Below are 25,080 nucleotides of genomic sequence, written 5' to 3' on the forward strand. Positions count from 1 at the left end.
CATGCTGTGAAGTGTTGAAATGCAATTCAAGGTATTGCGCTTGCGTTTTATGATGGCCTATGAAATGTGACACAAATTTAGCCTTGCTGTCAGGTCCTGAGAAATCTTGAACTCTACGTGATGGATAAAGATGCGCTAACACTTGATGTGACAGTATCCGTGGTATTCTGCTGAGGCCAATGTCAGTGATGGTGTCGGTCACCAGCAGATCCTTCAGCCAGGAGTCTCAAGAGCATTTGCTGCTTTTTGTGATCCTGGTAATCCTAAACAGCAGAAAATTGTCCACTGTGAAATGCAACAGTGAGAAAGGGAAAACCACGAAGAACAAGAACTTTAATGAGAGGGAGAGTAGCACCACGGATGGACCGGGAGCATAGGGTCACCAGGATCCAGTGTTAAAACCTCAAATTCTTAAATCTAATTGTTTTAGCACACATGAACAAAATGCGCTGAAAAAGTATGTCATCCTCTTCTGGTAGTGAGGAGCGATATGCTGCTGGTACCAGCAAGGTTGTTAATTAGTGTGTGTGATTGAACATGCTCTGGGGAATGTTCGTGTTTCTGTACTGAATGAGATTTCTGTCTCTAGTATACCTGCTTCATTTCTTGAAAAATTGGAACATATTTATTAATTCAGGGAGCTGCAGGAAGAGAAAGCAGCAAATGACCGAGGAAGGTAAATGATTCCTGACAAACTGGAGCATTCCTACGTGGTATTGGTCTTTGTGAATTATATATAATTACATATAGCAATTTCAGAAGAGATGCTCTGTACGTTACTTTGCCATTATGTTATTGCACTAGTTGCATAGTTAGGGCAGGGGGAAGTTATGCTTTTACCTTTCTGGTGGTTATAATCCAGTCTTACCTCCTTTCATTAGCTTAGTTTGAAGAAGTGGTGTTACACTTGGTTGTAGTACCCTGGGTACTCAAGTGTCTTCATTCTTTAAGGAGCTCTACCCAGCTGCTATTTATAATCTCATCCTCTTACCCACAATTCACTTTTTAAAGGGGAATTTCTTTTCACTGCATAAATCTGGTTTTGACCACTAGTGGGAGTGGGAAAGGGAAGGAGGAGTGTGAATTAGTAAAAGAAGTGTTGTATTAAAGTAAGCGTGTGGTGCTAAAAGCTTTATTTTAATTAAAGTTCATAATTAGCTGGAAGTTTTGGGGGGGTTCTGTTGTTTACTTAATGTACGGAGTAAACATTTTCCAGTAAATTGAATAAACAGATAATAAGTTTGGTTTATAGTTTAATTTACTAATAGTTATTCCTTGTTTATTCTCTATATAGTTACAATAGTTTTCTGATATATTCATTCTGTCCAGGGATATGAAAAAATTAGAAAGCATTAAAAGACCTGGTAGGTAGGTGTGCTCATGATTTTGACCACCATAGTTGTTTCTTTATTGAGTGTTTTTGGGTCGTATTATAATGCTTGTAATGTATTTTGCTTAATAATTGTGTAATATTGCTTGTAATGTGTTTGTAAATGTGATTTGAGCCAGCATTGTTTCATTTCTCTATTTCATATAAGTGATTTTATAGCTTGTTGCTTGTGCCTTTCTGTATGTATTTGGATGTGGCAGCTTAAGATGGTGAAATCTTTGCCATAAAAGCTCTTAGATATATGTAGGGTAATGCAAAAGCATTACTCTTATTTGTGAGAAATCCGATTTGTATTGGAAGTCCTATGTAACTGGAAAACACAGAGCTGATTTGCAAATTGATATAATATTGATTTATTTATTTAAAATCTATGTAAGCTGGTTTTCCTCTTAAACTGACAAAAACCCAGATGTATTTCTCCTGGGACAGAGGAGAGCTAGTTCATGGTACACGGAGGGTTATGGACAGGGCTTTAGTACGGAGCCAGGAATGCCTTTTTTTCTTTTGTTCTTTTCCTCTTCTCTTTGCAGTGAAACAGTACAAGTATGCTGATGTACAGGAAAGCTGGAAGGAGGGTTTTTTTGGGAGGAAAGAGGGTTTTTTTGAGAGGAATTTTTGCCACTTCTCTCTCATGGTCCGTGATTGAGTGTGGTAAAAAGAGATAAGAAATTTAAAAAATGTTCTTTGTAAAGTTATCAGAAATGATGCAAAAGAGAGTGAGAGAAATGGAGTTAAATTTCAGTGTTAAACACTTGGCTGAAGAAAGTGTTAGAAATGCTTACCTCAGGTACAATATTTTCAGATTGAAAAGAGGAGGATGAGGGATGGATTAAAAGTGATCATTTTGCAGACTTAAAGAATTGGGGATCTTTTTGAAACCTTAATTCTTTTCTTGGGTGCTGAATTGTGTGAAAAGTTGAGAATTGCAGTAAACTTGGAACTGATAGATAGTAAAGGTTATTAGCAAATGTTTTCTTTATAGTTTGTATGAGGGAGAGTCCAGTGGTGGTGATCATCACTTCTTGAAGTTGCATTGTTGAAGAACCAAGAGCCTGCAGTAGGATGGATTGATTTTCAAGGACACAGTGATGTACCCATGAAAGGTGGCAGGACATAATGTTTGTGTTGGTTTACAGATTTTGTTAAATTATTGGGTGGAGGGTTAGGCTGTCGTCTGCCATTCTAGGAGCATCAGGAATCTGTGTTCTATTTTATAGCAGTCTCTCCTACTCAGTGAAGTTTGTAAATGGACACAGGTTGTCTTTATATGAAGTTTTGAAAAGTATTTGGAGCGAACGTCCAATATGAAATTTAACTGAAATGGAAATTACCTTTTAAAGAATTCTCAGTGTATAATATCTTAATTAATTATTTGTCTTTTTGTCTCAACAGGAATGCCCAAGGAAAAGTACGATCCACCTGATCCACGGAGGATGTACACAATTATGTCCTCAGAGGAAGCAGCCAACGGAAAGAAATCACACTGGGCAGAGTTGGAAATAAGTGGTAAGAAACCAAGGAATGGTCCCGAGTTATGAACTCATTGCAAGTTAAGAGTAGCCTACGCAGTATAGGCTCGGACAAGAAGTCTGGAGTGGAGTTACCTACCTTGAAGTGAGCCAGCACACCAACATAGCATCTGCCAGCCTTTGGATCTGTAAAGCGAAGAGGTTGGGTTGGGACAATGTAGGGAGCTGTAGGAGTGGTAAGTTGAGGCAGGTGGGGAATCATAATGTGTAGGAAAGTTGGAAAGATGAGGATAGGGCTGTGAGCTCTTTGTGTTTTAAGAATACAGGGTGGGTGAGAGAGTGGATTTAAGATCTAGTTTGTGAAAGACAAGAGGGTGAAGTTGTGAATGATATATAGACATATGCTGTTACTTTAAGTAATGCAACAACAATGTTGTATTAGTCCACGACAGTATAGTTTCTATTGAAGCAGCAGTTTTCAGTTTAAAAGCAGTTGTAAATCTTTGCCCTGTTCTTGAGATTTAAATAAATAAATAAATAAAAATTTAAAAAGATCTTCCAAGAACTGTGCTAGCTTTGAGATACTGTTTGACTTTTGGATCTTTTATTGAAAATAAGATAATGCTTAGAATTCATAAACATTAATTCCTACTGGTGTAGGACACCAGTGTCTCTTGATTTGTAGAGTAAATTCTGATTTTGCTACATAAAGTGTGTTTACAAGGAAATTCAAGCAAATATTTTCAGGATTTAAAAAGTATTTTGTGATGTTGTAAATTTAGGCTGAAACTTTGCTTAAATATGGAGGTTCTTTAAGAGACTGCAAAAATTGCCATGTGGTATTTCTAAATGACTGTCCAATGGAGAAATTTAGGGAAGGAGGAATCCAGATAGAATTCTTTGAATTGTGAAGAGTCTTTTCATCCAGATCATTGAATCTGTGTCTTGCTTCAAGTGCCACGTGCCTTAACATGTGAACAGCATTCTTTACTTGAAGGTTACAGATGCAGAAACCTAGTTAAATGCTGCTCCAGGAATCAGCATTATATGTCAGCATTAGGCTTGCATATCCACTTGGACATCTGCTGCTCTGCATAAGGAAATTCATTAAGCGATGGCTCTTTCCTTTCATGCCTGGTAATCTCACTATAGACTGAGTCCAGCCAAAAGAGGTGCAGGTAGTGAGGAGGATGGATCAGTGATGTTGATTGGAAATCCTTTCAGCTACAAGGGTTTCTTTGATCACAGTCACCTGTGATGGGGGGGCGGGGAAGAGGTGTTAATTCAATTTTAAAAAGGCAAAGAGCTATTGTATTTAAAACCTTTCAAAAGTTTTCTTAATGAGCATTGCAGTAGCATGAATCCTTTAAGAACTGTATGCATTTGCCTTGCAAAATAAAATGTGACAGTGTTTTTGTTTTATTAATGTTCACACTGTCCTTTCCTTGCAAAATACTTGGTTATCTAATACAGAAAGCCACAAATGTTTTAACTGCTCTTATTTAAATCACTGAGCTTTTTCATTGTACACTTTTTTATGCCACTCTCTTTCTCATAGCTCACTGGAAATGATACCTGTATTAAACCTTTTGTTACCAGGGACTGAGTCCCAGATAGACGTGTTATCAGTGTAGCTTTCCCCAGGCACTAAATATTACTTCTTTTATTTTGAAGAAAATCATTTAAGGAAAGGAATTCTAATGTGTGTATGCTTGTGTAATTTTAACCAGACTGTTCTTAATATTGGTGAGTCATGGTGGGGTTTTTAAAGGCTCTCACAAGTAACTTTTTACTGTGGACATACTGGCATTGGTACTCTTCTTCTAACGCTTTTGGTTCAGTGAGATGACTTCTGTAAATGAAAAACGATCCACTCCTGGGGGGAAAAAAAATTTTGGAGAGAAGAAATGTTTTGAGACCTGATGATGACATCTCACATTCCTTGCATGCGACAATGTAAAAATCTTGATTCTGTCACACAAATCCATGTTTCCACCCTTCAGTTTATATAAAAATCATATCCTTTTTTTTAAATATCTGGCAATAGTTTATGCAGCTTTTAGTTGAATGCCAGATGGAAATCCATGTTCTCAACTAAGCATTTTAGTCACCCTAAATATAGTGCTTCTATCTGTTCTGGGCTGGATTAATGCCATAGAATATAGATTTTTGGTTTGAAAGACATTGCACAGAAATAGAGGCAAACCGAAGAAGCATCTTTCATCCCAAATATAAACTGTAATTGAAAAAAAAATAAATCTGTTTCTTACGCGTATGTTAATTATTGAATTCATGGTCAGTTAGTAAATACATCTTGTTTTGTATGGAACTTGAGAAAGACAGGTGTTTAAACCTTAAGTATGGATTGGAGAAAAACAATCTAAGCATCCCTGGCAACACCTTACATTCTCTTATGCATTGCTGAATTTTTTTGATCTATAGAATCAGCGATTAGTGGAATTTTCATTGAACAAAGCAATAATAATAAAAACCACAACAAAAAACCAAACAAACCTCCCCCTCGAGCCCCCCCGCCCCATACATACTTACAAAAGGTGTAATTATTGCTAAACCTATATATTTTAAATGTTCTATTTTCTTTTGTACCTTCCTTCCACAGGGAAAGTGAGAAGCTTGAGTTCATCATTGTGGACACTGACCCATTTGACAGCTTTGCATCTCAGTGACAATTCCTTATCCCGTATTCCTTCAGACATTGCCAAGCTTCACAATCTGGTATATCTGGACCTGTCCTCTAATAAAATTCGCAGTTTACCAGCAGAGCTCGGAAACATGGTGTCACTCAGGTGTGTAAATTTTAACAGGAGTTAAAATTGTTCTCTTACTATCTTTGTAGCAACAGTCTAAATTTCAGCATAGTTTTTACGTTCTAGTAAACAAAAAGCATAGGTAAATTCCCCTTTCCTCACTTCTTTTAATAGGTCTCCCTGAATACTCGGTATGGTCTGTGCAGCTATAGCAATGTTGGCTTTTCTGTTATCTCCTGTTGTGATGTATGACAGTATGGAATGAGCTTCAGAAGTGCTCAGTTTGATAGTAATCACCCATTTTATATTTTTCCAAGTCAGGTTTCCTCTCTTATACATCTCTTTGCAGACTCTCTTACAAATCTTGATGTGGCATTTTTCTCTAAGAAATACTGATGCACAAACCCAATTGCTTTTAACTCATAGTAGGGTAGGAAAAAGGTCAGATTAAACATTCATAATCATGCTGACTACAATTTTTTCCTCTTTATTCGTCTTCAGTAATTATTTTTAACAATAGTTCTTATTCTGTGTATTTTATGACAACTGCAACTTGCTTAATATCATCTCCTTCCCACCTTTGCTACCATGTAGCTGCATTCCTGTGCAAACTGGGGAGGAGAAAAAAAAGTTCTAAATGCGCCTTTTTTCCCTCAATTTTACAGTGCCAAGATGTGCAAAGTTTGCATGGACTGATACCTCCTTTTGGTAGTGAAACATAAATAGTGATGCCTATTTAGATTATAATTAAGGCTGCAGCATTTCACTTTGTAAAAACACTGTTATTTAAATATATAAATGATTTATATATGAGTAAATATTTACAGGCAACATTCTTTTGCTCTTGACCCAAAGGAGGAGCCTTATTTTAGGTTTATTAGACAGTCACCAGTAATTGCCTTCATTGCTTTTAATTTTGAAGACATTTATGGACAGCTTTCTCAAATCCAGAAAACACTGAGTCTAAAAGTAACGAGAATGTTATTAGAAGTAAAGATGATGACGACAACAGAGAGATGGACTGCCAGCACAGCTTTAATGAAACTGGAAGCAAAGCAAGTTTGCACATAGAAGTATCAGTCATCGCATTTTCTTCTGCTTTAGAAAAGTCCACTCTGTTGGGGAGGATTAAACTAGCTGATTAAACTGGTACTAAAAGCTCAAAATTCCAGAGCAGTTAAAGTCTCAACCTTGGAGGCTGAGCAAAGTGAATTGGCAGCCCTGTTTTGTAGTGTGTTGTATAGTTGTTTTCAGCTGTGAAGCAGTCTGTTCTGAAGCAAGCTTTACATTTACTATTTCAATTAAAAGCAGTTATTATTAACAGGTTTCTTCCCTCCCTTATCCACTCCTTGGGTATTGTGAGCTAGCAACCCTAAATTTACTGGAATATTCTCAAACTCATCTTTGTACTTCATTAGCATCCTTTTATTTTCATCAGTCCTTTTCCTTTTAAAATATTGCTGTAAACATAATGCTCGTGACATGGAGTTAGCTTTGCACTGTATAGTCATCAGTAGTGTCAAAAGATACTATGCCTTCTTCCCAACACTTTTCCCAGTTTATTCTGGCTGATTCTATGAAGCTTCAGCTCTTCCAAATCCTAAGTCTCTTCTGAGTAGAGAAGGCTAAATCTTGTGAATGTGAAATGTGTAGCTAAGGTCTAGGATCACACTAGTTTTCTGTTTGTGACCTAAACATAATACTTGAATCTCTAGACGTGAAAAGCTAGTGCATTAATCCACTGCGCTCTCTGTCCTCCATAGTTGCAGCTGATCCGTGATTTCTTTTCACTGGGGTGAAAGTAAAGAAAAACCCATAAGTGCATCCTACACGATGACACTCTGCAGGTCTCAGCTGTGCTGGAGTTTTATGTTTCAGGCTGGCTCTTACTGCAGACACTTCCCATAGCTTCTGGGAAGTTGTTCAAACGGTAATTCAGCGCTGGGCATTGCTGATATCCTGAGCCACAGAAATCATTTGTGCTCTCGCACTTGAGAATTGATAACAGGTCTTTCCACTCCCACATCTGGAGCTCTGGGTTTGGTCTGTACGGCAAAGCTTGCCTAAGGCTCCTTGCATCTCCCTTTTTACTGCAGGTCCTTGAAGAAAGGTGTCAGGGAGAGCAGTAAGATTTCTGGTCTTTGTGGAAAGAGGAGAAAAAATAAACACTGTAAGATGTTATCTTGGAAAGCTTAGCTGTAAAACAGATTCTCTTGATATGCTTGAAAGAACTAGTTGGATTTGCTGTGATCCCCTTTGCTGTGTAGAGGGAGCAGTTACCAAGGAGGCAAGGATCATTAGAGAAAATCCAAGAGAGAAAGCATAATGGTACCTACTGCTGTGCCATTCTTCCAGCTTGGTGTTTTTCCTCTAGAAGAATTTAGTATAGTTTTTTGTAATTCATACGTAACTTTTTTTAGACTTCAACAGTGTTTTGAAAAACTCTTGGAGGGAAAAGGAGCTTCCTAAAGAATAAACTAGTAGCTTTATAATGTCATACAGAATATCATCCCTAAAAATAATAGCCATTTACACCTCAAATGCCTATGCAAATGCTGAGAACTAGTGGAGATGTTGATTTTTTTAAAAATTTTTTTTTTTAAACCACCCCATGCTCTTTTCTACCTGCCATGTGCCTCATTCATACTTAGAAACCCTAGAATGACACAGTGGGCTTCTGAGTTTCTCTCTAAAATATGTGCTTTTGTCTATGGGATTTTATATTGAAAAAACCCCCAAACCCCCTGTGGTTGGCTAGGTGTGTTATAGTTTGGCAATCAGTTGAGTAATGACTTGACGTTTCTAGATAACCCAGTGAAATAAAAAGAAAGTCCCCTCCTGTATCTTCTTCCACTGTTCCACACCCCAGACTGTCTCTAAAACAAGCCACTTTACTTTTACCAAGGTTTCTAAGTATGCAGTGAAACGGAGAGAATTTCTCAGAGGCCCTTGTTAGGGAAGGACCAGGCAGAGGTTACTCTTGAAATGCAAGGCTAGAAGAAGAGTTGTGTTTCTTTTCTTCAAATGCTGTCTTGCAGAAATCTAAAAGAGCTAAGGTAACTCTTGGCATCCAGGTTTCCTTTTTTTTTTTTTTTCCCTTTCCTTTTTTTACTTTTTCCCTTTTTTGTTGCCCCAAAATATTTTTCAAGTCTCTAGGCACCAAGTTGTAAACGCTTTGAAGTAGCAACTTCATATTGAATATGGTGAGGAAAGTCTTTACTGCTTAGATGGGAATGCATTTAAGACAGTGAAAAGCTCCTAACAAGTCCATTTTCACTGCCCAGTTAGTTGGGATATCAGAGTTCAGGACATGAATTCTGTTCCTGTCTGCATATTGGTTTTGTAAGTTTAAAAGCATGTATTTTGTCTTAACACTGAAATTATGGAGGAAAAAAAAAACCCAGAAAATTACTATTGTAAATGACTATTACATGGTAATGTTATAGCTCTAATTGTACTGCTATGATCCTGGATTTTTTTGCTTATTTGTTTTCTGGGATACAATTTCCCTTTATTTGGCCTTTAATCATAGCCGAACTGTTTCACGGTCTGGTTTGTCAGAGCTGTTACTGCTTCATCACTTGTAGTTATTAAGTATTTAATTATTGCTAATGTTTACAAAAATTCTGACTTTTTAAGATGACCTAGCCAAACAGCTACTTTCCTCTGTACTTCATAATATGTGTTTTGTCTATGTGTGTGTGTTTGAGTACAGAAGGGTTTCCCTAACTATTGCTGTTTAGTCTTGGAGTTTTTCAATATAGTGGTTTGCTAGTGTATTGTTTCTCTTATAGTTAAACTTCTTGTGCTATACTGCTGAAGACGTTTTCAGCCTTATATGATTCTTGCTCTGTCTACAGGGAACTACATTTAAATAACAACCTGTTACGAGTTTTACCTTTTGAGCTGGGAAAACTGTTCCAGTTACAGACTTTGGGTCTGAAAGGTATTACTACTTTTTCTTGGTATCTGTGCTATGTTTAATGATATTGTTTCTGAGATGTAATGGCTGTAGTTCATAAAATGTTACTGAACAGCAATGCCAGATGTAGCTACTTAGTCCACATTTATAAATATTGTTACTTAAGGATTATTTAAAAAAAAAAAAAAAAAAAAAGAGTTTGTCAAAGCATTCCACATAAAGAGGTTTGCTTGTCTTTCTGCAGAGTGAGTGGAAGCTTTCTGTTGCTTGCATAGGGGTTGAATACAGTGCTGCTTTAACTAAGAAGTAGTCTGCAGTTAACTGTAGGTATTGAACTCCAACCAAAAAGGGAACGTGCTTTCTACTGCTGTAGGGTACCGTGCTATTTATGCAAGCAGCAATTTAAATCTGTTTCCAATTGTTTTTTTTTCCTCTGAACCGTATGGATTGTAGCTATAAAATTGCTGAACTCAGGGGAACTTGTATCACAAAATCAGAAGCACTGAGTGATGCAATACCTCTAAACACTGTTAAGCCTCAAAAGTCTGTTTTTTCTCCCCCTTAAACTGGATAATTGCAATGTGCATTGTCCGTGAAAACTTTTACAATCTGCTTATGCATTTGGCAGATGGTAGACTCTCTGCTCAGATATGACTGGCAAATAAACTGATGGTGGATGCGTCGAGCAAAGCGAGCAGAGGTGGCTCCTGTGTTTGGCCTCATCAACTCTGCCTGCATGTTGTACCATGCCAGTTCTTCACTACTCAGATCCAACGACCGCCCTTGGGGTGGTCAGTCAGAAGACGGATGCAGAAGGGCATGTGGTTAGCTTCACTAGAGCTATTCACACATCTAGTGTTTTGTGGGATTGAAGACCTGAGATTTGAAACCTTTAAGTAGTTCATAGCAGATGCAGTATCTTTTCTCAGAGATGACAGCTTTAAACACTGATACATAAGTTCATAATGTTTTTGTCGATATTATTCAATATTTCTGTAAATGTGTTTGCAGGAAATCCACTTACACAGGATATTCTGAACCTTTATCAGGAACCAGATGGGACACGAAGGCTACTGAACTATTTGCTTGATAATTTGGCAGGTACTGCAAAAAGAAGTAAGTGATCATTCTTAAAACATTTATTTCTGCTGTGTAAAATAAATGGGATTGTCATTTGTTGTATCTCTAAAATGTTTCCCTAGTTTCAACAGAACAACCGCCTCCAAGATCTTGGATTATGTTGCAAGAACCAGACCGTACAAGACCAACAGGTAGTGTAACGCTTCTCTCTTTTCTTTTTTTTTTTTTTTTTCTTTTATAAAAGCTGTGGATCTTTACTGTCTGTTTAAAAATTTTTGATGCTTAAATTAACCAGTCATCTGTGCAGTGCTGGCCAGCCAGCTGAAGTAGTTCTATCTCAATTGGAACACCTGTTCCAGATTTACCCATCTTTTACTATAAAGTAATTTCTTTTTAATTAACATCTTTGTCAGAGGAATTGAAACTGTTGTCCACAATTAGTTAAATAGTTGAATTACAACAGGCTTAATTGAACATTTGGTGAAGAATAAAAAAAATGGAAGAACATGAGCATAATTTCCCCAAAATGTAGAATTTTTTAAGTAACCGATGTATCATCTGTGACTCAGCACTTTTCTTGCTGTTGGGATTCAGGTCATGTTTAGTTGTTTGCTAATTTTTTCTGCATGAATTGTCTAAAATACAGCCTTTTCTATTTACCTGTACACCAAAAATCTTAGTGTATTTCTCAGTCATTGCAGTGTCCTCTCTTTCAGGGCTGATGTACATTACTTTCCCCTGTTAATTTTATTAAGGCAGTTGCTTCAAAGATCATGATGTTAATGCAGCCTGTCTTTTGCTGTCACCTATTTATTTTCGAAATGCTAGGCTTTGACACCCCCCCAGTCAGCCCGAGATTACTGCCTCAATTTGCTAAATCTTCAAACTGTGTTGTTTCTTTTTCCCAAGTTGTACTCCACGTTCAAGAGGAGCTCCCAATAAGCTTCCAAGTATGTCATTATTGTACTGCAAATTAGTTAGTGCTTTTTAAAAACAAACAAGAAACCCCAACAAAACAAAACCAAAAATCCATGCTGCTGGATTACCTGTCAAGGTGCCTGAAACTGTCTCATTATCACTCCTGTTCCAAGTGAATACAGAGAGTAGATGTTTCTTGTCTTTACACCTGAATTGTAAGCTTTTTGAGGTGGAAACATTTGGGGGTCTATTTTGCCCATACTTTTTCATTGTGCAAAGGGATCCTTACCGTGCCTATGGATCTGTTACAGTTTGTGGTGGTAATAATTAAGGTAGATTTTAAATAATCTATTTGAAGAGTTTGCAAATCTATTTGTAGCTAGCAAATGCGAGTGTTCAAATACACTTACCTTGTTTTAGGCTTTTCACAGTAGAGCACCACTTAGCATAAAGTACATTTGTGTGCTATTTACTGCATTAACCATATAAAGAGGGGGTTTGGTTTTTGTTTTCTAATTAAATGCTAGAAGACAGCTGCCATAAGTCCAAACTTATAATTTATCTTCTTAGAAGGACTAACATTTTTTTTTTTTAGTATAGATACAAGTGCTGTGTTTTAGTTGAAGCAAATGAAGCATGAATTGATAAATTTGCAGAAGACAAAAGTGAAGAACATAATTGTGTATATATATATATATATATTTATTTTTTTAAGTGTATCAGTGTGTAAGTAAAACTATCGTTCTGCAGCCTTGTTTTCTGTCATGTGTTACAACGTACTCTGTGATAAATATGCTACCCGGCAACTGTATGGCTATTGTCCATCTTGGGCATTGAACTGGGAGTACAGAAAAAAAGCCATTATGCAGGAAATCCTGAGCTGCAATGCTGACATCATAAGTCTTCAGGTAAAAGATGTACTATTATTTCTTTTCCTTTTCTATTCCCATGTGCTGGTTTTTCTATATTAAATGTATTTACAGTAAACAGTCTGTTTTCAAAACCTTCTGAAAACAAAAGAAAAAAGAAGTGGTGTTTAGAACAGTATTTGTTGCTTGACATCAAAAGAATGCTTTTCAGCCCACACAGTTGGAATGTGAACCAGCAGCTGCTGATCAAAGAAATGTACGTGGGGGTGTCTTTGTGCCTGCATTCGTATGTGGGGCTATAATTGACACATTTTCAAATAAAAGGCTTGAGATAATCATAACTCTGGGGATTACAGAAATTCATTTATATTTTCTTAAAATAGGGATATTGCTCTCAAATTTGCATTCTCTGATGTACTTAATTCTTACAATTTTTTTCCCTTAAATCTAATTTAAAAGTGATTTACACTTCTGAAGAGTCTAAATAATATCAGTCTTTTGTATTTTGATAATAGTACATTCATGCTGTGCTGTCTCCTAACTTTGTAGGAGGTTGAAACAGAACAGTACTACAGTTTTTTCCTGGTAGAGTTGAAAGAACGTGGCTACAATGGATTCTTCAGTCCAAAATCTAGAGCTAGGACAATGTCAGAACAGGAAAGAAAACATGTTGATGGTTGTGCAATATTTTTCAAAACAGAAAAGTAAGTGATGTGCTTTGCAAAGCCTTCCGTTGTGTCTTGCTCTCTTTCACATAATTTCTCACGTCGGTCTACAGCTCAAACAGTTTGGCATTAGTTGCCCTCTTTGTAGCTCTTCAGTGTTTCTTACAGAGCATTCCTATCATTAGAAAGAGTGGTCTGTACGAGAGAAATCATTCTGTGTGTAACTAGCAATAGAGAATTTTACCCTGAAGTTTTTGTTTAAGTTGAAATTTCATTCTGTTAGAGCAATGCAGGTTAGTAGTTCACTAAACTATACTTCAATTGTTGAGTGTGTGTGTCCCAACCATTAGTCGTTAATAATGAAAAATGAAGTAAATGTCTTATTTTCTTGCTTTTTTTGAGTAAAAGAATTGATAATCCCCCAAATTGCTGAAATAAGATCTCAGATGCCATTGACTTTTTGATACATCAGCCTTCTGATAAAGCAAAAGACAAGCCCCCCCCCTCCCCCCCCCCCAACTAAGTTAGTGTAAAATATCTAAAAATTGCTAGGAAAACTATCCTTTGAGTTCAGTTTAGGATTTTATGAAATTATGTGACTGGCTGAGATCTTCGCATCATAAATGTGTTTGAGCTTTAATTAAAAGGAAAATTATCTATAACATTTACTTTTCTATCTGGCTGCTGAGAAAACCATATATGATGTTTCTCTTTCAGATTTACTTTGGTTCAGAAACATACTGTTGAGTTCAATCAGCTAGCTATGGCAAACTCAGAAGGTTCGGAAGCTATGCTGAACAGAGTTATGACAAAAGATAACATTGGAGTTGCTGTATTGTTAGAATTGCGAAAGGAATTGATAGAAATGTCATGTAAGTCCTGTTTAATTTTTTAATAGATTGTATTTTGTAAATGAAAAAATTGACTTTTGTTGTAGTAAACCAGAGAAACTAGGTTCTAAAGATGGGTATAACTTTGCACATTGTATGCTCAAATTTATTTCCAAAGAGGATTTGGGGAAAAGTTGTATTGCTTAAATGATGATGATTTTTTCCCGCTTATACATTTTTACTTAAAAGATAAAGATTTGCGTTTGAGTGATTTTTTTTTTTTTTTTTTTTTTTTCTTCCCTTGGAGTTATGTGCAGGTGTCAAAGAGTCGGTGTTATTTGCGTATTTCTGGGTCATGTATCTGCATCGGTTTAGCTTGTTATTTTCTTCACTGTCACGCTTATACAACCTGCTTCTTCTGCCCTGTCATTCTTAATTTAGTAAATGTAAATTGGCTTTATAAGTATCGCAGTGGGTACCTACTCAACCTGTGTTACGTTTATCCAAATGGTATTTTATTAATTCAGATTCTAACAAACAAGCCTCTTAAGCACTTCTAGGAAGAGAGGTAACTTACAATGTGGATAACTTAAAATTCAGAGCTCATTGCCTAGTAAGATATGAGCAGTGCCTGTTTACCTTCACAACCTGAGGAAAACTTCTAATTTTTTAGAACTACACTACTTGTCTGTCATTAGGATTATCTGTTATTTATGGTAATTCACGGTATTCTTAAATATGTAAGCGTTACCTGTAACAGGATAGTCTGTCTGGTAATGGTCTTGAATGTGAAACACAATTATTCCTAATGCTTTATATCAATTAAAACACTTTAGATGTAAGAGGAGTTGTATGACCCTCTTAAACTAAATGGTATTAACCCTTTTTAAGTTATACTGGGTTTGGTTTTTTGGTTTTTTTTTTTTTCCTTCCCCTCAAACATCTTGTTTAAAATTCAATAATAGTTTTTTTTGTTGCTGATCATGTAAGGTAAATAACTGATTTTAAATTTTAGCTGGAAAGCCACATCTTGGCATGGAAAAGCAGCTAGTTCTTGTAGCTAATGCACATATGCATTGGGACCCAGATTATTCTGATGTGAAGCTGGTTCAGACTATGATGTTCCTGTCCGAGGTAAAGAACATTATTGATAAAGCTTCTCGTAGTCTCAAACCTGGTGTTTCGGGAGAACTTGGAACCATTCCACTTGTACTGTGTGCAGATCTCAATTCTCTACCAGACTCTGGTAAGAGTTCTATTTCTTATTTTTTTTAGACTGTTTCAAGTGTGTAACAAATTAAAATTTAAGGTCTCACTTTTTTAAAGGTGTTTTCAACTTAGATAATACGTTGTTTGATATCATAAGCTCTAAATGTACTAAGAAAATAGAAGGAAGAGAGAAAAGAGAGATCTGTTTCTTCTGTGAGTGACCTTATTGCCTATGCAGTAGTATAGCTATGTCTGGCCTTCCAGAAATGTTTTCATTGTTCTCTTACAGTACAGGAATGGAAAGGAAGAAAACACTGTTCAAAAATAACTTGTCAATTTGGCTTTGCAGCCTCTTTAAAGATAACTTTATCTGAAGTAGTGTTACAAAAGTTGGCTTTTTTGAACATTGTAGCCAAAGAATGGTGAAAGCCAAGGCTTGAGCATAGAGAGGAGGAGAGGAGGAAGCTGCCTACCTAGCACCTATAGAATTTTACTTCCACTTTGTTCATCTGCCCCCTCCATCAGTCTGTTCCTAATTAACCTTCTGGCTTTTTTCTAATCAAAGCATGTCTCTGTTTGTCCTAGGTGACATTTGCTCTTGACATACATATACATTGTCTTGAAATATTTTATAAGAACTACTGCTGACTATATTGTATTCAGGTTTTGCTTTTATAATGCATAAGGTTGGATGTATGACTTGAAGTAATCTACACACACTTACTTGTTGAATGCTTCTTATACCTTCTTGTGTCTATGTGTCTCCTAATAGGTGTTGTTGAGTACTTGAGCACTGGTGGAGTGGAAACAAACCACAAAGATTTTAAGGAATTGAGATACAATGAAAGTCTTACTAACTTCAGCTGTAATGGGAAAAATGGAACAACAAATGGAAGAATTACACATGGTTTCAAGTTGAAGAGTGCCTATGAGAATGGTCTAATGCCTTATACAAATTACACGTTTGACTTCAAGGTAAGGACTTAGCTGATATTTTGGAAAAGTTTTCCATTTTGAAGTTTAACTGATGTGATTTGCTGTACGAAATTGTTTAACAAAGAAGTTAATCCGTTTGGGTAGCTAACAGTAAATTCACCAAGTCTATATTTAAAACATAGCAAACTAGAGTGCCCAACACTTCAGTCTCCTAGAAACCAAATTTTCCTTTTTCTTGTTAGTAACTTGTAATAGGTTTGCAAGAGTTGGGGTGCTGTTAACCTTCCCTGTAAATAGGAAGATTTTTGTATTTTAATACTCCAAGCTAAATGAAATAGTACAACAGGGGTGCTTAAGCTGTCAACTGCAAGGAATAATCCATGTTGCTACTGGAAAGCTCTCAGTGCTCCATTGCCCAGGGGAAGCAAAGATGGCTCTTTTCAAAATCAGAGGAATGCGATTTGAAGCTTTGTAGGAGGTTGGAAATGACAACCCACAAAAGCAGAGCAGAAGTGTTTTGTTTTCCTAATCTGTATTGAGCAACCCATGGGATATGACAGAATTCTCCTAAGCCGATGATGTGCTGTCAAGAAGGAATGGTAGTTACTTGTAATACTGAGCTCACCTTTTGTTTGGAACAATACCTTGACTCAAGAATATACACTACTAATAGATTTTATTTCTTTTCTTGTTTTAGGGTATTATTGACTACATCTTCTACTCTAAACCTCAGCTAAACATACTTGGCATTCTTGGACCTTTGGATCATCATTGGTTAATAGAGAACAATATAAGTGGTTGTCCACATCCACTCATCCCTTCTGACCACTTCTCACTTTTTGCACAACTGGAGCTTTTGCTGCCTTTCCTGCCTCCTGTAAATGGAATCCATCTCCCTGGCAGGAGGTAGTCAAGTACATTTTAGAGGGCAACCTCAATCTAACTTGTACAATTGTAAAATCTGAATATAGAGGAGTGAGGTATGGCCAACAGGGATTTTTTTTTTTTCTTAATAATCTTAAATCTAATTATTTGCTAAAGACATAGTAAAAGCCAGGTGCTATCAACAGACACAATTCTGAGCCCAATATACTTTGTATACTGTTTGACAGTGATTGGTGTATTTGCACCTTTCTTTAATGCATTACAATTAACCTTCCTGTTTCTTTTATCCAACATGACATTTTCATGCCTTGAAATAGGGAATTGTTATACAGTATATTCTCTTTGCACAGTTATCTGTAGCACTACTTTTTGAGGCCAGTAGGAACATCCACAGAACATTCTTCCATACTTCACTCCCTCCTTTTTCAGACTTGTTTGTAAAATATAGAATTTGAATTTAGCCTTTATTGATTGTATATGAACAACAGAAAACCTGATTTATGAGATTTTGTACTTTAAAAAAAAGAAAAATCAGATTTGGAAAATGATTGTATTGTAAACTAAGGCTAAATTTTTATCTGTTTTCATGTGTTACAAAGGCCAGCTTGTAAAAGAGGTTGTCACAGGTTTTCTCTGCTAATGATTTGCACTGTTAGGGTTTTGTTAGCCCTTTTGTACTACTTTTTATTTTCAATTGAGAACGTTGCTTTTAAAATCCAAACCTATAAAATCTTAATATCTTACAGAGATAACTAAATACATTCTGTCTATTTCTGATTAAAAAAAAAAAGAAAAGCATAAGCGTTCTCGCAGAACACATAAGCTAAGCAGTGAATATAAGTAGACCTGTATGGATTGAAAGTTATTGCTGATGTGTATACACTCAGATATTTTTCTCATCTCTAACTTTTGAAGTAAAATGTAGGGATACTTGTGTACCGCTTCTTCATTTCTGTTTTAAATACTTGTCCTATCTCCACTGTGCCTGCTTAAATTTGTTCTCAACTAGCACTGCCTGTGCATGCAGAGAGATCCTGTGCATCCTCTTTTATTTTTTTAAATAATGTTAACACTTGTGAAAATTTTATGAAGATACTTTTGTATAAGCTGTGGCATCTTTTTTTCCTTTGTGAAGCATTGAATATCACACTTTTCGAACATGTTCAGGTTATGGGTACACAGTTTCTAGCTTCTAATACCCATGCACTGCTTCTTTCAGTGTCATTGCACAGTGCCGTTTTTCCCACTAAGAATTACTATCATGTGAATTCTCTCTCGTTTAAGTGTGTTCCTCAGTTTCGGAAGGTATAACTCCTTGAAGAAAAAACCCCAACCCTACATTTTCTATTGATGAAGCAGTGTAAAATAAATGCATTTTCAATACAGGTCCCAAAGACAATTCTTCAGATCATTTTTTTTTTTTAAAGTGACCAAGTCTAATTTTAAAGTGTCAAGCAAGACTAAAGTTACGGTGTACCCTCAGTGCCATTTGTGTCATGAAGCCAAGTATATAACAGCTTACAAATTGAACTTGTCTATTTGTATCGTAAAGGGGAGAATTTATCATCTCCTTAAACTAATACAACTTGAATAATCAATGTAAAAAAAAAAAAAAGGAGATAGAGAGCTTGGTCTTAAACAGCTTTTGTTTCAGCTGCGGGCAGGGAAGCAAAAGGACACTGAGCATTAAGAGAAAACTTTCTAAATATTGTGAATTTTTATATATAAGAGAGTGGATTGGTAATAATGATTCAAAATTTTATTGAAAAGTAGTCAGCACATCAGTGTGCTCAAACCGTTCTGTTTTAAGCTGAAAGTAAAAATTACAAACAGTTCGGATATGTAAAATGTACATTTTAAAATTCCAATAGGAGAAATTTTGATCTTGAATCCTTGTCTGGGACCTGATCTCTTGGGGTTATTTTGCTCTGGTTTTAGTTGTGAAAACATCAAACATGTCCAGTTTATAATCAGTACATTGAAATGCTGGTAGTATTGCTGTAGTAGACTTAATGCGTAGGATTATTTTTTTTCTGGTTTTTTTGTTTGTTTGTTGTTTTTGTTTTTGTTTTTTTTTTGTAAAGTGTGAATAAAAGGTGTTTTACTCATGTTTCCTTAATGATGTCTTGGTAATGTACATCATGACAATTTTCAGTGATGATGAGCCAATTTAGCTTGTCAAACTGAGCAAACTATATTTTTCTTTTCTGATTATCTGGATTGTGTAATGAGTCCAGAAAGCTTTACAGAAGGGGAAGGGAAGCACTTACTCATTTTGTATTTCTTAGAGGGGGATAATTTACTTTAATAGATGCTGGAGCTTGAGTGCACTTGTTAGATTCTAAAGGTTTGAGCTTTATCCAATATGTGTTCTCCTGTATTGCTTAGTCTTAAAAAATATTTGAATTTATGACAGCATGTTAAAATATGGCCCCTTGTGCTTTTGGAGACACAACTGTTCTTGCTTAGTCACCTTACAGTCTAAGGGTCCATTTAAATAACCATTTCTGCCAGCTTTTATACTAGTCCCTCAGGTCCCAATCAAAAACCCACTGAATACATTGAAGACACTCCTTTGACTTCACTGGGTTTTAACTGGACTGCAGCTATGACTCGAGGGCTGAAGGAAGGAGAAATATTTTGAATATAGGGAAAGACCAGATGGCACCAAAACAGAGCTGAGATAAACTTTGTCAAACAATCTTTCAAAGAAAATATATTCCTGTGTCAAACAAATCTAACTCAAAAGTCTCAATTTCCAGCTATAACATAGAATAAGGCAATAAACTGTGTCTTCACAAAATCAGAATGTTTGCTTCATAGTTTTTAACATAAAATGGTTATTTGCAGTATTTTTGTTCGAGGTGGTTTTGGGTGTTGCCATAATGTACCTTCACTGTTCTTGTTGTAAAAGCACATATAGCAAAAGTCACAGAACATTCTTGGGGTTGAAAGGATTTATTTAGGTTAGACCAGGCTTTTTTCCACTTAAAGTACAGTCAGCCATATCTTACCTAGTTTTATTTACATTTACCAAGAATTCTGGGTGTCAAAGTGTAAATTGAAATATACCTTTATCTAAAAGAATTGATTAGAGTACAAGACTAATACCACAAGTTACTGCTTTTAACATAACACAAGTAGGGGGGGAAAAGAGCATATAAGTTGGTGTGTGTTGTAATTATTTTGTCCTTTTAGCAGCTTCAAAAAAAAAAAAGCTAAACTTGGCTAGCGTTTGACAGAACTGACTTTAAGTATATATGCATCTTTGATGTAACTTTAGCAAATCTTTAAAGTTTTGGGTTTCTTTTTTTTAGAGCAGACTTAGAAAATAGCCTACGGTTTGCTTTTTCAACCACACAAAACCTGTATGAAAGACAAAATAATTATGACACCATTGGGGGGAAAAAAACTAATTACACTGTAAACTTAAAAAAATTCAGTTAACCGCTTAAGTAGCAAGCCTTTTTCATCCAGACGGACACAGTATTTTTTAGTATGTTAATTGCTATTCTTTTCTTTTGGTTGCATAAATTTGTAATACTTAAGTGTCTTGGTATGTTTAAGTAGTGTCTAAAATAGAATCTCTTAGTCTTTATTCACAGTTCTTCTGTATAATGTGTAATGCACTGGACTAACTCTTGTTTACCATTCATGTAACAAAAACCAGCACATTATCTGCACTAAGCTCAAAGAATGTTGCATTTGTCTATAGGCAGCTCTTCAATAAGATAAATGGGAAACTGAATATGGTCTGATGGTAAACAAGGGCTTTTACTGTTCTCTTCAGTGGAACTTTCTTCTTGGTCAAATTTTAACTAGTTAGTATTATATTTATATACAGGGTCTTCTTTTTCTTTACCAATGTATTTTCCTACTCATAGCTGACCAATAAATCCAATATCTGTTTCAAACCTTCTTGAAGTCTAATTTATATTTTAACTTAATTCCTAAAGCTTTTCCTGAAGAGTTGCACATACAGCCAAAGTGAGCGAAGTGCGTTAAGAGTAAAGTGGAAGCATGTAAGAAACTTGACAATCCCAGAAAGACTTTCCTGTACTTTCTGTAACTGTCTAGATCTGCAGACCAGAAAAGCTACTTGAGTCAGTTGGGTTTGGATTGCAAAGTGAAGACCTGGTTAGTAACGCCTCCGGCATTTGTGGAAAACCTGCCTCCAAACCTACTCAGATCTCAACGCCATGTCTTCATATCTGGCCATCGTCTGACCTTCCCAAGTCAGTCAGTCAGGTCAGTTGTGCAGTGTAGGGTCTAGTGGTTTTGTCTGTGTCCAGTAGACCCCACTCTTTCCGTCTTCTTCCCTCCCCACCCCAGAAAGCCCAAAGTAGACTTGGAGCCTGGCAGCAGGCAGGGATTCAAGGATTCCGTTCATTTACCACAGAAGGGGAACAAAGTGAAGATTTCTTGCATCTTTTTTTTCAGGAATGAGATTCAGCTAACTCTTGTCCTTAGTTCATATTAATAGCACGTTCTTCCTGGGGGGGTTTCTCTGTATGAGAGTGTATGCGTAACAATGCAGACTCTCATGTTTTATATGATGTTCCCATCATGAGCAGCAGAAAACATAAAACATCTGAGCATGCGTTCTGTGCGAACCACTGAAGCACACAAGACATCTCACTGGCACCCTTGTGTCTCTTCAGAACTCACGTTCAGTTTGTTGGCACTGCTTTGCTTTGAAATAAATGATCTAGTTCAGTGTTTCCCTGAATACCACACACCCCAGAGCGTTCAGTTTGTTTGTAGTTTTAAAATTTGCTGTCTTGAAGCAGCTGTCAGTCCCCAGCAGAGTGATGAGTCCATTCCAGACCTCAGCAATGATTTCTTTTTGGTTTTGTCTCAGGTGGGATTTTAGTTCCCACCATCACATTTGCAGTCTTGCCACTAGATGGTGCGTGTTACACAGGCTTCGTGTGCACAGGGTGCTAGAGTGAACGTATTTCAGAGTGCCATCCAGAAAGCGCGGCTTGTAAAATTGTTCTGAAGAGCATTTGCGGGAATTCTAAGCCCAGGAATAAACCTTCTCCAGTGGCAGCAGTTGGCTTGGTAACATCCATGCCAATTAAATATTGGCTTTATAAATTCAGCTATCGTGATGGGAATGAAAATTACCTACTTGGTCCTCAATGGTAAAATCATTCTAAGGCCTTTGCTTGCCGCTTTTTGTCTACTTAATGTTATGTTTTAAGATGAGTACAGTTGTTATGTGGTTCCAAATTGGAGGTTTTGAGCTCTTAAATAATATCTGCTAACCTGGCATGTAAGTATTGGGATATCTATCTGTAGGGAAACTCTGTGCCCAAATTCATGGAGAGCCTGGTGTCTTGTCCTGAGAGAATATATGGAAAACATCATCTCTCACTCAAAGATGTGAGTTGAGCTTGTGTCCTGTGGTCCTAAGCCAGGTAGGATAAAATTTGTCTTTCCTTAACTTGCAGTAAAATAACTATAGCTATTTCAATACGATTGAATACAATCTGACTCCTAGTTACTGTTCCTTCATACCCCACGTCCACTGGGTCTTTGGTGAGAGTACAAAGTTGGGTTTGTGGGTGGGAATGTCCCAAATTGATGCAGGTGGCTGCATGGCATTTCTTTTCTACTGACACAGATAGAGCAGAGGAGCCTTAAAACATCTGGAACTGAGTCCGAAGAGAGAGAGGGAAGGAGGAGACACTGAGAAGAAGGTAAGTGGAAAGGGCAAGAATGTGCAAGGTATATGGGGTGACCTTTTGGGAGAAGCCGGACTTCATTAGAGGTGAGTGTTCTGGTTACTTTCTTGCTTTTCATCTTCCCCTACTGACCCAGAGGCACTAATTGTTCTCTCTCTAAATGTTCACTTACCCCGTTTGCATGGAAAGTAGTAAAGCTAATTAAGCTATGGGGACCTTTGGTGCATTTGAATATTTTGTTATTCCAAAATAAGTACTGTCACAGGTTGTCAATTTTTGAAAGATAGGAAGGTATGCTCTGGTTAAATCTTCCTGGTGTGCGAGTGGGCAGTATTCATTTCTTTTAAAAATGCTGAATGTTTATTGTAAAAAATATACATTACAGAAAACAAAACCTATATACACTCCTACTGGGTTTTAATGACCGCAAAGATTCAAGCTTCAGCTAATTGTTCATAGCACACTTTTTTTTTTCTAGTTAATTAGTTTAGTTTTTCTAGGGTTTTTCTATTTTTTTCTAGTTCAAGGCACAGACTGCTCCCTTTGGGTGCCAACAGTGAATTAATGGCAGTTTCTCCACTGTGGCTAATGGTATTGATAGCTCTTCAGAGGCTGGATTTATTTGATTTTATTTCCCTTCTTCCTTTTCAAATAACAGCATACCAGTTAATAGTCTGGTTTTTGGCCAAGAAGGCTAAGGCCTGTTTTATCTGAAGACCTGAACTACGCTATGTGCTGGTTTTGCTGACCCTGGCAGCAAGATACAAATTAGATGGGGGAAAGCCTAGAGATGCACAAGGGTCTCATTTAACCATCTCCTCCCCTACCACCCCTCCCAGATAAAGCAGTGGGAGAGGAGAGTGTCAGGAATTGCATACCAGTTGTGCACGGGGTGAAGGGGAGCATCCTGCCTGACATTGTGTCTGGCACTGTGGTATCCCCCGGGACAGGGCTGTTGCTTCTTACATATCAGTCACTTGATGAGGCTACACCTTTTTTTCTTGTTTAGTTGTTTTCTGCAGTTTTCTGGGCTCTGTGGGGACATGAGCCAGGCTCCAGTGGCACGTGAGAGTGCTTCACAGTCAGCCTGGTTGTGTGGTGCTGGGATGCTGCAAACCTACTTCTTGTTAGTCAGGCTTGTGGACTCACACAGGTCGTAGGGCATATGCTGCCATCCACGGAAGAGCTGACATCCCAGAAATATGCATTACAGGTTACCATGCAAAGGAAGCGAATGGAGATATTTAATATCTGTTGTGGTTCACACCTCTGAAGATTGAGCTTCCTTTGTCTCAGTATGGTCATGAGTTTTCCAGTGAATAACAGCAACTATATTCAGTAAGAAGCCTAGGTGCACTGCCCAGTGAAAGAGGAGCAAGCCAAACATGCTTATCCTTCAAAGTCCATTTTGATTGTCGGTCTCTCAGTTCATGAGTATTTTCATTCCCTTTGCAGTGTTTTAAGACAGCATGTAAAACAGCTGAAGGTCTATACTTCCTTAGCTGCTCTCTGAGAAGCTGTACCTCTGTATTAGTGTGGGCTATTCCTGCAAACACTTGCATGTATTAAACTAGAAGTATTTCTGGTGTAAGTTTAGGTAATAGACTACAGGAAGGACTGGGATTACTCTGGGTAACATTTTCTCCCTCAGGTGGAATCCTTCATCCAGGGACCAGTGAGGGAGGACGGAGATGAACAAAAGGTAGAAATTTGGGTCTTGGCCCAAGACAGCCAACAGGAAATTTTCCATTAACTCCACTGGGCTTTCACTGGGAAAGCAGATATTCCAGGAGTACAAAAAATGAAGTTACTACATGTGCGTGTAGAATAGCGTGTCTTCCCTGAGATCTGTCTTACCTCACTGAAACATCACAGGCGGGGAGGGCGAGTGTCTGACCTGCAGCACCAAACACAGGAATTCACATTCCACTGAACGGGGTTTACTTCTTTTGCTGGGTCCAGTCCTGAGTCTTCGGTATGGCTGTACAATTTAATTAAGCTTTCACATTTGACAGTGTGAAAACTGCAGTTTCATCTACTTACATCATCTTCAGTAGGTAGCCAGCCTTGTTGTTACATTTGTCGTTGTATTACTCATGTCCTACAGGAACTATTGAAATGAATAAAGAGAAAGAACCCACCCAGCGCTGCAGCACATGCTCGTCTTCTACCACTGCAATTCTTTGCTGGCTATGAAAAATCTGTTTCTGTATAATTATTTCTTCTTATAGGTTTGGCTGATCTTACAAATCCTCCTTCTTCCCCCAAGTAAGAATTATTCCCATTCTACAGAATGCATTCTGCAGAATGCAAAAATAATCAAAAAGCCAGTAACTTGCTGAAGGTCCTGGGTATCTGGTCTGCAGAGCAGATGACACCTGCGGTCCTCAGCTCAGGCTCCTCGGTGGTTTCTGCTCCCTCGTGTGCTGCAGGTGAGCATCACCTCCCA

The 25,080-nt window shown here is 37.2% G+C and overlaps 1 protein-coding gene across 3 annotated transcripts in view; it reads left to right on the top strand.

The window, feature by feature from the left end:
• CNOT6 (CCR4-NOT transcription complex subunit 6) overlaps positions 1 to 20,859 on the top strand; it is a 34,556-nt gene extending 13,697 nt beyond the window's left edge. For 2 of the 3 annotated variants that reach the window (XM_087753714.1, XM_087753713.1), the window contains exons 2-12: positions 2,783 to 2,896; positions 5,480 to 5,666; positions 9,488 to 9,573; positions 10,561 to 10,665; positions 10,752 to 10,820; positions 12,298 to 12,455; positions 12,966 to 13,120; positions 13,799 to 13,953; positions 14,927 to 15,157; positions 15,893 to 16,095; positions 16,754 to 20,859. In XM_087753714.1, coding sequence (XP_087609840.1) covers positions 2,785 to 2,896; positions 5,480 to 5,666; positions 9,488 to 9,573; positions 10,561 to 10,665; positions 10,752 to 10,820; positions 12,298 to 12,455; positions 12,966 to 13,120; positions 13,799 to 13,953; positions 14,927 to 15,157; positions 15,893 to 16,095; positions 16,754 to 16,966 — 1,674 coding nt within the window. In that variant the 5' untranslated portion in view covers positions 2,783 to 2,784 and the 3' untranslated portion in view covers positions 16,967 to 20,859. Of the gene's footprint in view, positions 1 to 2,782; positions 2,897 to 5,479; positions 5,667 to 9,487; positions 9,574 to 10,560; positions 10,666 to 10,751; positions 10,821 to 12,297; positions 12,456 to 12,965; positions 13,121 to 13,798; positions 13,954 to 14,926; positions 15,158 to 15,892; positions 16,096 to 16,753 lie in introns of those variants that run through there. The other variant, XM_009471578.2, reaches the window with a different exon arrangement.
• The last annotated feature ends 4,221 nt before the right edge of the window (positions 20,860 to 25,080 follow it).

This window comes from Nipponia nippon, unplaced genomic scaffold (genome assembly GCF_047370975.1).
Source record: "Nipponia nippon isolate SJK-2023a ecotype South Korea unplaced genomic scaffold, ASM4737097v1 scaffold_17, whole genome shotgun sequence".
In the NCBI taxonomy this organism is placed as follows: Eukaryota; Metazoa; Chordata; class Aves; order Pelecaniformes; family Threskiornithidae; genus Nipponia; species Nipponia nippon.